This window comes from Lygodium microphyllum, chromosome 4 (assembly GCF_053477565.2).
Source record: "Lygodium microphyllum isolate KBCC chromosome 4, Lygodium_microphyllum_v1.1.10, whole genome shotgun sequence".
NCBI lineage: Eukaryota > Viridiplantae > Streptophyta > Polypodiopsida > Schizaeales > Lygodiaceae > Lygodium > Lygodium microphyllum.
Genome location: NC_141138.1, coordinates 171,686,009 through 171,699,403, shown reverse-complemented (window position 1 = coordinate 171,699,403; position 13,395 = coordinate 171,686,009). Strand labels below are relative to the sequence as shown.

Genomic DNA, 13,395 nt, shown 5'->3' with positions numbered 1-13,395 from the left:
TCTGCACAAAAAGCACACAAGTGCCGAAGATCAGGGAGAGTAGCCTATTTATAGGCTGAGATTGGGGTAGCAATAAATGCACGTTGGCCTGCATAAACTGGCGGACTGTGGGGAGGTTGGCAAAACCGCCATGTGGCAGTCAGCTTGCTGTGGTCTGTGGCCAGGATGACCCTAGCCGCTACCCATTGCCCTGTCTGCGTGCCCACTCCCTAGGCGTAATGCTTGCTGCCCGTGATGCTGTCCGTACTGCCTGCACTGCCTGTCTTAAGTGTCCATGCTGCTGCCCACTACCTGGTAGGTGTCTGACCTTGCTTAAGAATCTTTCCACAGCATTGGCCCAAGACACTCTAGACAGTGTACAAAGACTTGCGTACAGTGCATGGATCCATTTGCGCAGGGCCCTCTAGAGATGCAAGAGGTGGCTACAGTGCTACACAGCACTATATAACTTTTTTAGGATCTATGACTAGACCCTTGGGCTATGAGAGGGACAGAGAGACAATTTGGCATAGCACTAGGAGGGTGGTCATAGATAGTATGAGTAGGCACTTGATGGCCCTTTTTACGGAGGAGCTGGAGAAGCCACTTTTGGCATTGTTGTGATTGCAAGTGTCAAGGAGATGATGGATTGGGCAAGTCCTTTTTATAACCTTAGAAGAAACTCCGTTATTAGGTTGCCTTGATGTCTTGATGCTTCAACAACTATCTCCCTACTTATCACAATTGAGCTCTCCACCCCTAGATCTGCCTCAAAACAGCCTAGAATGGGAGAGAAAGAGCCCAATATGAAAGATACACTTGTATGCAACCCAAAATTGTCCCAAACTTGACATCTGGCAACCTTCCAATTTCACTTGGGCCCTCCACATGCAAATTCAAGCTGCATAATCTTTTGTCCCTACCCTCATTAGAATAATGTTAAATGCGACCCAATCTCAATTGTAAATCCTAATCTTTATGAGCTTGAAAGTCTTAAGACTTTCGATAAACCTTATTTTAGGACATTAAGTCATTTAGAACTCTAATCCCCATGACACCAAAAGTCATTTCAAAGGGGAAATTCAATGTACTGCTGGTCATGTCGAAGAAGGTATTTGGAGCTCAAAAGGAGCAGAAGTCGGAGCGTGCTGAGAGGTTTCTTCTCAAACCTGAGTAGAAGAGGGTGGGATAGGAGGAGGCTTAGGGTGAGCCAAGGGTGGGTAGTAGTCATGGGCTCTCAAAGGAGTGGACTATGGAGATGTGGACCATGGTAACCACGGGACTTGAAAGTGGGTGGGGGAAACCTTCGTAGCGTAGTGCGGTGGTCTTCAGGAGGACTTATCGCCTAGCGAGGGCTTAGTGCCTCTAGTTGCTTGTGAGGACTGAGTGTGCAGTGGATGCGTCTTATTGCCTTGAGTGTAATAAGATCAGAGTGGCGAGAGAACAATCTCTATGGCCTATAAAGGAGAGGTAGCAAAGGGAGTGCCAAATGGAAGACGCATATACTCTGGTGGGGTAGGGAGGACAGGTCAATATCGACAATCTTCGGGGGTGTGACCGTTCTTGTCGCAATAGGAGCACCAAATAGACAAGCCATCTGGTGGTGGAGACACCATGGTACTTGAGTGACAACTGGAAAAAGGGAGGGTGGGAGGGAGAACAAGGATATCTCTCAATGATGTAGGGAAGTAGAGTAATGATTAGATGTTTATGTCGAACGTGTAGTCTGTCTTTGCCCACTCCGATGCAAAGGATCTTTGCGGCTCATTGAGTGCCTCTAGCTTTGATACCATGTGAAGAAATGAGTGAGCAACCAAAGAGAGAGTAGGGTTTGTAGGGAGAAACACACGTGTATGGCAAACGGCAAATGTTGAGAATAGAAGAGAAACTTAGATGAATAAGATGATGAAGTAATGAAATAATGAGGTGAATGTGATACAAGGGTGCTGTAGTACGAAAGATGCCATGGAGCAGGGAGATTACCGAAGAAGCCTCTGAGTCTGCAAATGCAGGGATGATGAGGTGCTGCCTGGAGCACGGAGACTGCCATTGAAGGGTGAGGAGCCTCTGAATCTACAAATGCATGCCTGATAAGTTGAGGCCAGTTGTTGGATGTGACGCTAGGTGGAGGAGAGAGGTCCAAGCTGCAAAATGCAAATGTTTGGAGGGTATGAGCTGTCAAATGCAAAAGAGAACAGCCCAGATACTGACGATTGATGAAGAGGGAGGCCGCCAGAAGATGGAGTAGGTGTCAGGCTGTCCCAAATGCAAGCATCCGTGGGCTCTGAGGTTGATGCCAATTGGAGGAGAAGGTTGCCAACTGTGGAGAAGGCATCAGGATGTCAAATGCAAGGATGCAGGGCCTAGGGATGATGACGCCAATTGATAATGACTGATGCCAAGATGGAGAAGAAGCATAGACTGCCAAATGCAAGCATTTGGAGCCTAAGGAAGCAATTGCCACCTATGGATGATAAATCTAGGCTAAGGGTGGAGAAGCTGACGCTAGAAGGATGGGCTCCAAACCCAAACCTGATGTTGAGGAGAGAGGGCACTTGAAGAAGATGATGGAAGGAGAGGAGAGAGAAATAGTCATATGAAAAGAAGTGAGTGAGAATAGGTCCGAGTGAGTGGGTGATGCCGAATATATAGGCACGAATAGTCTGGAGTCTTGCCCACTGAAGTCTCTCGAGTGGCACCCCAACACTCTCGAAAGGCCCTAGAAAGCCTTTTTGGGGCTGGAAACGGAAACCAAAAATGGGAACAAAGAAGGGAAATTGTACAGAATGATGTGGTTTCTCAATAGCAGGATATTCTTGTTGTTCAAGGGCTTCGACAAGTTTCTATTTCTTGCTGTGACACTTTTGACTCTTTTGGGTTTGGTTTTATGGAGTGGTGAATATGGGTTTCACATGCTGGCCAAATGGCCTCTTATACATTTAATTATTCTTTAACTTCAACAACCTTCATGAAGAAAAAAGAAAGAGACATAGAGATCTTAATGTCTACCGAGGCTGAAAATGGCCTATGAGACAAAAACATGTTCAATGGGTAATAATCATTGGATATCAAGGTGTATTGTGCAAAGTGTGATTTGTGATATAGTGCAAAGTGATGTACAATGTAGCATCAGTGGAGGGATAAAAGGGCTTTGGTGGATGGAGCACTAAAGGACTAGATATGTGACTGAATGATAGGCTACTGTATGTGTCAAGGATAATATATCATCAAGATCAATGGGTATAATATATCATACAGTCCTAATGAGATGGTGCAGGGATAGCATCTGGGCTGGTATCTTAGTGCTACTAGGTGCTGCTCCTGCCACTGATGGATCTCCGTAATCTGTCTTTAGGCTAATCTCAATATTTGATATTCTTACATCCTAGACCGATGTGGAGTTGTGATCTCCTCAGACCTCTGGGATGTCACCCCTCTCTGTGTCGGGATAGTTTGTGTAATCACTGTCTAGAAAATATGAGTGGGCTGTGACAATGTAGATGTGTCACCAAGATTTAGGAGACCATCCAACAGCAAAACAGTATGTTGGTGATGACAATGAGAGATAGCTGGAAGACAGTTGTAGCCACACAAAACGCAGGGCAATAAGCAGCACGAAGGTCACCTTAGTCTGTAGTGGGAAAATCAAAGGTTGGGCAGCACCTCCAAACAGGGCAGTAGGCTTGGTTGCAGCGAGCTGAATTATAGTGGCAACTCCAGCTGGGGTGGGTGGCAGCAGATCAGCTTCAATAGTGAGCGGACAGGCCACTTCTGTGGGGTAGCATCAACAAAGTGTTGGAGAGGTGAGGGTGATCAACAGTCCAAGAGGAAGATTGATTGAAGGATGAATGAATGAGAGTGTATGAGATAACAATACCCAACCCTATTTATAGGAAAAAATTGGCATTGTCCTACCATGCGCAATAAATGCCCAATAAGGGTTTTGGGGCTGTAAATGGAGACCAAAACTAGGAATTAACTCAATAAATTATTTCTTAATGCACTTGATGACTTTGGTTTCTCAACACCCCCTCTTAGGCCCAAAAAGGTGCCCAAAAAGGAGGAAGAGAGCCTCTCCACCCTATATGGCTGTTAAATGTATGACAAGTAAAAGCACAGTTGTATCCAATTTAGGGGAAAATTAGTTGAGGTTGAAGGAAACACCAGTAATCCAACTATTCCATAAAACTAAGTGTTTGTGCCAGTATTCCATAAAACTAAGTGTTTGTGGGTTGTAGCATTCGACTTGTTGCACATCTTCTTTTCAATACTTATGTGTATTGTTTCAATTGCATTGTTAAATTTCTTGGTCCAGTGGGTCCACATACTTGGGTCTAGGGAGCTTCCCAAGTAGCATCTCATTCATTCCAATGAAATCAATCAAGTTTATTGCACTCAATACTCTTGTAATGTATGAGTTTTTTTATAGTTCTTTTTCTCTCACTCCTCTCTAGCTATGGCTGCTTTTTGGTTTTCCTAAAACCATGAAACTGCATAATCTTGTAAGGAAACCATAAATGAGTTTAGCTAGACGTATCCAAATAATGGCACAATTAAGTGAAAGGTAGCTTTATGGTTGTGAAGTCAAAAGCTTGACCTTTTGGTCCTTTCATAGATGACGTCTATTATTAAAGCCAGATATAGACAAATACAGACCGAGACAACAACAATCGAGGAAGGTAAGAATGAAGAGCAAGATCAAACCAACAACATGTAGTCTCCAAGTAAGGCCATGGCTAATAAGGGACTTCCATCTCTACAAAGCACTTGACAAGAGTCTTGAATACTCTAATCAACATAACTATATGCACACTCCAGGTCCAATTGCCAGCTCCAACTGTCAACCTACCACCACCCCATTGACTATGCCCTAGTGATGGGCAATATTCTACAACCACTAACTTCCTTCTGGATTGCGTAGTCCCCATTCTGCCATCTGCTCTGCATGTTACTTCATCAGGTCCTCAAATTTAGCCCACCTACAAGAAAAAATGTGAAGTTGTCAATGCCCTCACTGATCATCTCACAAAAGCCCTAAAGATCTCCCAAGTGATATAGGAACTCACTAAAAAGGAGTTTGCCATTCTTAACAACGCCCCTCTATTGCTAAGAGCCAGATTGAGTTCCTCAAAACATAGCTCTAAGAAAAACAGGCTAACCTCAATGACCTCGATTGGTTGTTCTCATTGCAACTTTTATTCCTTGGTGACCACAAGAGTAGCCAGTTGGGTTAGTAGATGCATTCTGACTTGTACAATTCTGAACTTAAACAACTTGATTCTGGATGCTTTTGCACATTCACTTATTATTATCCCCTTTTCTGATGGCTAACAAAAGCGTTCTTGCTGTACATCAGGAGGAACACTCAACAACTTGCTCTGATGCATGCTAGTGATGGCAAACTGGGAGCTTCATGGTTGCTGCAATCACAATCAGATAGTCTTTATAGCAACAACTGCTGGTTTCATGTTCACAATACTTGCGGTATGTGGCTTTTTTTAGGTAAAACCTTTTAGTCCCGGTTGTAAAGAGCATAAACTCTCTGGTCACTTGTATGTAACTAAGCATATGGTCATTTTTGGAGGAGTAGGTACTTCTAAATCTGGTCATGTATCAAACATAAACTCTCTGGTTACAAGTCTGTAACTCTGTAACTAAGCATATGGTCATTTTTGGAGGAGTGGGTGCTCTCTAAATCTGGCCATGTATCAAACAAATATGGGCAGTCCTTTTGTTTTTTGATACCATGCAAAATGATGGAGAGCAGATGACATTACAATGTTTTTATGCATCCTGCAGCTTTGGAGAACTCCTGTTCTGACCCCCTTCAAACTTATAACAGTATTTCTACATGAAGCTAGCCATGCCATTGCATGTGTACTTACGTGTGGCCGGGTGAGTTCCTTATCCTTGCAAGACACACAAAATTGATGAATCTATTTGTATGTTAATGAACTTGTACAATGGTTTATGTAACGACACTTCAATATATGTGACAAGCAGAGTGAAAGAAAAGATAGTGCTGTTATGGCATGACCTTTTGATGTGATGCAGTTGCACTGCATTAGTTCGAAAAGTATGTGTAGTTTATTGCTAATAGAGATGTGTCAATGATGAATATTATGAATGCCATGGATTTAACTTGTGTTAATCAACCTAAAACACACATGCTCATTGTAACCTTTGAAGTTCAGAAGGTGGTTTCTGGAATTTTATTGCATTCTTTTTAGGAGTAGAGAGGAGAGAGGGTGGTGTGAAGGGATGGTCACTGGTGAGAGCAGTTGGGTGGATGGGGCAGGCGAGAAGGGATTGCACAGCCACCTCTTTCCTAGCTTAAAGAATCGGTGACTGAGACATAAGAGAGTATGTGAGTGGGAGGAACATCACATCTTTCTTAGCTCAAAAGAGCCAACTGCATAAGATGAAATTCCAAGAACACATTCTTCAATGACTTTGGCTGTTCGATAATTCAGACTGACAATATTCTGTGGTGACTCTTGCTTTTTCTCCTGTCCCATCATCTCTCTATTTGTTGCATACAGGATGGTAAAAGACAACCTTGTATATTAATCAGCTAACTGCACACAATAGGCTGAGGGAAGCCTTTGCCTAAGTACTTCTTTCAGATACAATAAGGACAAAGTTGAAGAGGACAGAAAAATTACTTTTTATTTTGTCGCACAGTCTCAACACTCAGCAGCTTCCTGCTTTAACAGTCAATGTGTTGTTGTTATGCGAAAAAAGAAAAGCACAAAGCCATTCCTTCATACACACTTTGGTTTAAAAAAGGGTCCTTACAAAGAGGTAAAGCTAGGGTTCATAAGTGCATATGAGGGATCATACCATACAGAGAGAGAGACAAATGTATCCCAAGTATTCAATCATGCCCATGCAAAATATACACTTTTCTTGGCATTGAATTGATTCTCACAAAGGATTGCTTTGGGAATATGAGCATATGCAAGACACCCAAAAGTACGAAAGTGGCCAGTTGAAGGTTTATGGCTGGTCCAAGCCTCAAAATGCGTGACATTTTTCAATGCCTTGGTAGGGCACCTGTTCAAAACATGACAAACACACATAACTGCTTCCATCCAATAACCATGCGATAGATTTTTAGCTTTCAGCATACATCTAGCCATCTCCATGAGTTACAGATTCTTCCTTTCTGCAACCCCATTCTGCTATGGAGTATATGTAATATTATATTGATGTGCAATGCCTTTGCCAACAGGAGTTGCAACAGGAAAGGTAAACAAATCCTTGCGGGATGTAATGTGCTTAGAAGCACCACTATCAAAGAACCAAGTGCTAGCATCCTCTACAGAGTTGAATGCTCTATTTGCCTAAGAAGAATCATAACTACAAGTGTAGAAACAATAGTCACAGTCAACAACAAATGACGCGGACTTTGTTGCAAGAGCAGTAGAAGGTGCATCAGAAACAAACATCCTGGACTCCTTCCTCTCCTTGGCAATGCATTTCTTACATTCTATAATATAGTGACCTGTCTTTTTACAACAATGGCACTTATCCTTCTTGGCTTGCATGGCCCCCTACTTCTTGTTGTTATGTAAAGTGCCTGAACTTCCAGAACTTTGTGGAGCATTCCTAGATTGACTGCCCTTGCTCTTCTGCCTTGCCATAAAAGCCTGTTTAGAGGCTACAACATCCACACCACTGTTCTTCCTTGTTTGCTCTTCTTCCAATAGTAAACTAATCAACTGAAGAAAGGTAAGTGGTTGCGGAGAAATTCTCATCGTGAGATTCAATGCCATGCAAAAGGCCAAATAAGAAGATAGCAAGGAATTCAAAGTTGTAGAGATCATCTGTGGATTAGAATAATACTCATCTACATTCATCAACTGCTCACGCAAGTCCTGAATTTTGTTAAGATGATCTTGCATAGCATCACCTTTTTCCATCTTCACATTTGCAAGCCCTTTTTTCAAGAAAGAAATGCATGTCTCATTTTTTCCAGCAAACATTTGCTCAAGTGTAAGCCATGCTACTCATGAAGAAGTAGAAGACTGTATATGTGGGATTATAGACCGCTGAACTATCAATGCAATTAGTGACAATGCTTGGGCATGTCGAGTGTCCCAAGCCTTGTCAGAGATCATAGCCTGTCCAGCTGCAGCAGTCGGACCAGCAGCACTGCTGCACAGTCGGACTGTGCAGTCGGACTGCCACGTGGCAGTCCGACTGCCTGCAGCCACTTTTACCAGGCTGCGCCCCAGTTTTGAGCCCCATTCCAGGCAGTTTTTCGCCTATTTATTGCTGACGTTTTTCAGCAGTCTTCCGATCATTCTCTGTCGCAGATTACAGACCGGTGCCGTGCAGATCTCTGTCTCTGTTCGCAGATTTCAGACAGTAGACACTGCAGACTGCAGCAGACTTCGAGGTGGACAGCAGGTCGCATCGTCGAGGTGGAGACACGCAGTCCAGCGCACTGCGCCCGTGTATATCTTTGTATTCAGCATTCTTTATACAGCAGATCTTCAGTGTACACTGTCTCTTTCTCTCCCTTCTCTCTCTGCGTTCTCTCTCTCTCAGTCCTACGCTTCCGCACCGCTGCACTCTGACATGGTATCAGAGCAGTGTTTGAGGGCTGACTGAGCGTAGAATCAACCTGAAGAGGAGTTTCCATCGTGACACAAATTTGCGTTTTTTTGCGTTTAAGGGCAGACAGGAAGGCTGCGCCTTGGAACAAGGCTGAAACGAGTGTGGGCGCACAGGAAAGGAGTACAGGTGGTGGATTTGCTGCTGTTTACTGCTGTTTGACGCGGAGAAAGTTTGAGTTTTCAACCTAAAAGTGCAGGTTTTGCTTTTTCATCGCCTTCGGCGGGTGAAGAAGCTTCGGGACGTAGAAGAGCCTTAGCAGGCTGAGTTTACCCAGTCAGAGGGGGCTGCTTTTGCGTTTGAGAAGGCATTGCAGGTGAAGATGTCTACAGAGATGGACTTGGAGTTCCAGGCGATTATGGACCGGAAGGTGCCTGTCCTACCGGCTCTTCCTACAGATCAGAAGCTCGACGGCGACAACTACCGCATTTGGCGCGTTATGATGTTGGCCATTCTGGAGTCCTATGATTTGGCGGAGTTGGTACAGGAAGATATTGACCGGCCTTCGGTAAGAGATGAGTCCAAACTCTCTTCCGATGCTCGTGCGAAGTTGGCCAGGGCCCAGTCTCATTGGGACAAACTGAATGCCAGGATTCGATCCTTTCTCTTTCTATCATGCACTACAGCCGTGATCGCTCACATCGAGCACTTGACGGTGGCTCGTGAGATATGGCTGGAGCTTGATCAAATGTACAATCGGATGACCCTGATGAAGAGGGTTTCTTTGGAGGTACAGATGCGGACCTTGTCCGTCAATAAGTCTTCTTCGCTAAGGGAACACATTAACAAGCTAAAGCAGCTACAGATGCAGGTTCAGAATGCGGGGAAGCCGATCTCCTCCGAAGACATGGCGATTACACTCTTGTCCCAGTTGCCGCCACGATTCGGTACATTTTACTCTGCCCTGATTGCTTCGGGGCGAGAGTCTACTCTTCGGTGGGAGGAGTTGGTTCCTATGGTCTTGGACCAAGAGGAACAGTTAAAGGGACAGAATGCTTCCAAGACGGAGGCGTTGACAGGTCAAGCCTCTCAGAAGAAGGGGAAGGACCAAAAGAAGAAGAAGGGGGATAACAAGTCCAAGAAGGACAAGGAGAAGGACAAGGACAAAGACTCCACATGCCATATTTGTGGAAAGACTGGCCATTGGAAGAAGGATTGCCCTGACAAAGACTCGAAGGACACCAAGAAGAAGGAAACCAAGGATTCTGGAGCAGTGGCTGCACCCTCATCAGCTGCATTTCTACATCTAGTTGTCATTGAGGACGCTTCACCAAATGCTTCTGATGCTGCGATGGCGGCTTCCCAATCTCGAGAGTGGATTATTGATAGTGGTGCCTCACGGCACATGACTCCTTCATCAGATGGTGTTGCTCAGCTGCGACCTTCGCGTGGGCAGGTTCTCATTGGAGACAGCTCTTCAGTTTCTATTGCAGGTCGGGGTAAGATGCAGCTTATTCCGGATGGACGAGGTGGCACCCATACTTCAGAGGTTTTGCATGTACCAGGATTGGGGTACCATCTCCTTTCAGTCCATAAGATTTGCTCTCTTGGTCTTCTGGTGGAGTTTGACAGTTCTACAGTGCGAGTCCTTGATCGTGAATCGAGGAAGGTTCTATCATCTGGATATGAGGAGAACGGCATTTATAAACTGAAGTCTTCCACTGCCCTCTCTACTCTTCTTCTTACCTCACAGTCACAGTCTGAATTATGGCATGCTAGGTTTGGTCACCTGAACTATGACTATCTTCGGAAGGCGTCACGGGGACAGCTTGTTCGAGGGTTGCCGGATATAGTGGTGAGCCAGCAGCCATGTGTCTCCTGCATAAGGGGGAAGCGGCATAGGGATGCCATTCCCCACACCGCTTCGCGGCGGTCTACTTCACCGATGGAGTTAGTATCTACGGATCTATGTGGCCCTATGAGGAATGAGTCCCTGCGTGGGAGCTCGTACTTCATGCTGATCGTGGATGACTATAGCAGGATGACATGGGCCTACTTTTTGGCACTAAAATCAGAAGCTTTCTCGCACTTCAAGGATTGGCTTCTCTTTGAGGAGAACCGATCAGGCCGGAAGTTGAAGACCTTGCGATCCGACAAGGGAGGTGAATTTGTCTCTAATGAATTTGCTCGGTTTTGTGCAGATAGAGGAATTCACCAGGAGTTTGCCAATACGAATACTCCACAAGAAAATTGTATTCTCGAACGGAAGAACCGCAGTGTGATCGAGATGGGGCGCACCATGATGGAGCACCGACAGACCCCCCAGGTTCTGTGGGCCGAGGCTGTGGCTACTGCAGTCCACATTCTTAATCGATCTCCTACTTCGGCCGTGGAAGGGATGACTCCATTTGAGGCGTATTTTGGGTCGAAGCCAGATGTTTCTTACTTTCGGGTCTTTGGGTGTGATGCCTATGTTCACATTCCCAAAGCTCACCATGACAAATTCGAAGCGGCTTCCCGCAAACAGGTATTTGTTGGCTACAGCTCCCAGTCCCAAGGCTACCGACTCTATGATCCCGTCAAGCGGGATGTATATACTAGCCGTGATGTGCGGTTTGTGGAGGTTCCGGCTTCTTCAACGGGTGAGGAGCATCCCGTTCTTGGAGATCCAGGGGAGAGTTTGGCTCATTCTACAGTTCCACTGGAGCCTGTGCCGTTTGATTATGATTCTGTTTCTGACACAGAGTCTACTGTTCCACCGGATCCTTCTGAGGAGTTACCACCGGTGGACATTCCAGAGTCTTCTACTGATGGAGAACGACGAGGGGAGGTTCGGCCTCCTCCTCGCTGGGCCCGTGACACACTCCGTGATTCAGGGATCGAGGGGGTTCCTGAGGAGTGGGGACCGCAGGATGGTCCGCGGCGGTCACGGAGGCACCAGGCGCATTCTTCGGAGCTTGTGTGCTCCAATTATTGTTTGATGTCCCGAGTTATGCAGGATCGAGAGCCCACCTCCGTGAAGGAGGCTTTACAGTCCGCCCCATGGAAGAAAGCTATGGAAGCTGAGTTGGAGGCTATTGAGAGGAATGACACTTGGTCACTTGTGCCACGCCCCCCGAAGAAGAAGGTGATTGGAGTCAAGTGGGTCTTCAAGACCAAATATCTCAGTGATGGTACTTTGGATAAACACAAGGCTCGCCTTGTTGCTAAGGGTTTTGCCCAGCGCCCAGGGATTGACTGTCATGACACCTTTGCCCCTATAGCTCGTATGGCAACCATTAGAGCTGTTCTTGCTTTGGCTGGCCATAGGAGATGGCCTGTTTATCAGCTGGATGTGAAGTCGGCCTTCCTGAATGGTGATTTGAAGGAGGAGATCTACGTTGAGCAGCCTCCTGGCTTTGGTTCTTCGGACGGGAAAGTCTACAGGTTGAAGAAGGCCCTGTATGGTCTCAAGCAGGCCCCGCGAGCTTGGAACGAGAAGATTGATTCGTTCCTCCAGACTCAGTTGGAATATCGGCGGTCCAAGGCCGATCCGCAGCTGTATGTTCACACTTCCGAGGATGGTTGTGTGCTGTTTGTATTATATGTTGATGATTTGATTGTCCCAGGTGATGATGCACAGCAGGTCCAGGAGACAAAGTCAGCTTTACATCGGACGTTCGAGATGACGGATTTGGGGCTACTCCATTTCTTTTTAGGACATGAGATTTTTCAGTCTCAGAGGGGGATCTTTCTCTCCCAACAGAGATATGTACAGGAGCTCTTGGTGTCTTTTGAGATGGAAGATTGTCGGGCCCTCTCTACTCCTATGGATCCGAACTGGAAGGCCACTTCCCACTCAGCTTCTCCTTTGGCGGATGCTTCTTGCTATCGACAGTTGATAGGGTCTTTGATTTGGCTTCTCAACACCAGGGTTGATCTATGTTTTGCTGTTGGGCTCTTGGCAGGGTTCATGAGTGAACCTAAGACGGTGCATTGGCAGGCTGCTCAGAGGATACTTCGGTATCTGAGGGGGACGTCTGATTTGGGGATTCATTACCCCGCAGGGACAGATGGGTCAGATCTTGTACTTGCAGGTTGGAGCGACTCGGATTGGGCCGGTGACGTGGACCACAGGCGGTCTACAACAGGTTACTGTTTTACTTTGGGTGCAGGTGTTATTTCTTGGAGTAGCAAGAAGCAGCCCACGGTAGCCCTTTCGTCTACTGAGGCAGAGTATCGGGCCGCGCCTTCCACCACATGCGAGGTTGTGTGGCTTCGGAGACTGTTGGAGGAGCTTGGGTGCCCCCAGACTCGTCCTACATTGCTGCGATGTGACAATGAGAGTTGCATTGCCTTGGCAAGGAACCCTGTTTTTCATGCTCGGACGAAGCACATTGAGATCCAGTACCACTTCATCCGAGAAAAGCTTTTGGATGAGACCATCACTGTGGAGTATTGCAAGACGGAGGATAATCTTGCGGATTTGTTTACGAAGGCGCTTCCTCAGGCTCTACTTCGGCAACATTCCAGATCCCTCAGGCTTCTGCCCTATCCAGGCTCTGAGAGGGGGTGTCAGAGATCATAGCCTGTCCAGCTGCAGCAGTCGGACCAGCAGCATTGCTGCACAGTCGGACTGTGCAGTCGGACTGCCACGTGGCAGTCCGACTGGCTGCAGCCACTTTTACCAGGCTGCGCCCCAGTTTTGAGCCCCATTCCAGGCAGTTTTTCGCCTATTTATTGCTGACGTTTTTCAGCAGTCTTCCGATCATTCTCTGTCGCAGATTACAGACCGGTGCCGTGCAGATCTCTGTCTCTGTTCGCAGATTTCAGACAGCAGACAGTGCAGACTGCAGCAGACTTCGAGGTGGACAG

The 13,395-nt window shown here is 46.3% G+C and overlaps 1 protein-coding gene across 9 annotated transcripts in view; it reads left to right on the top strand.

The window, feature by feature from the left end:
* LOC148037906 (peptidase M50B-like protein) overlaps positions 1-13,395 on the top strand; it is a 139,665-nt gene that overhangs the window by 47,789 nt on the left and 78,481 nt on the right. For all 9 annotated transcript variants that reach the window (XM_087676896.1, XM_087676891.1, XM_087676892.1 and 6 more), the window contains 2 exons: positions 5,336-5,463; positions 5,779-5,874. In XM_087676896.1, the coding sequence (XP_087533022.1) occupies positions 5,365-5,463; positions 5,779-5,874 (195 nt within the window). In that variant the 5' untranslated portion in view covers positions 5,336-5,364. The remainder of the gene's footprint in view (positions 1-5,335; positions 5,464-5,778; positions 5,875-13,395) is intronic.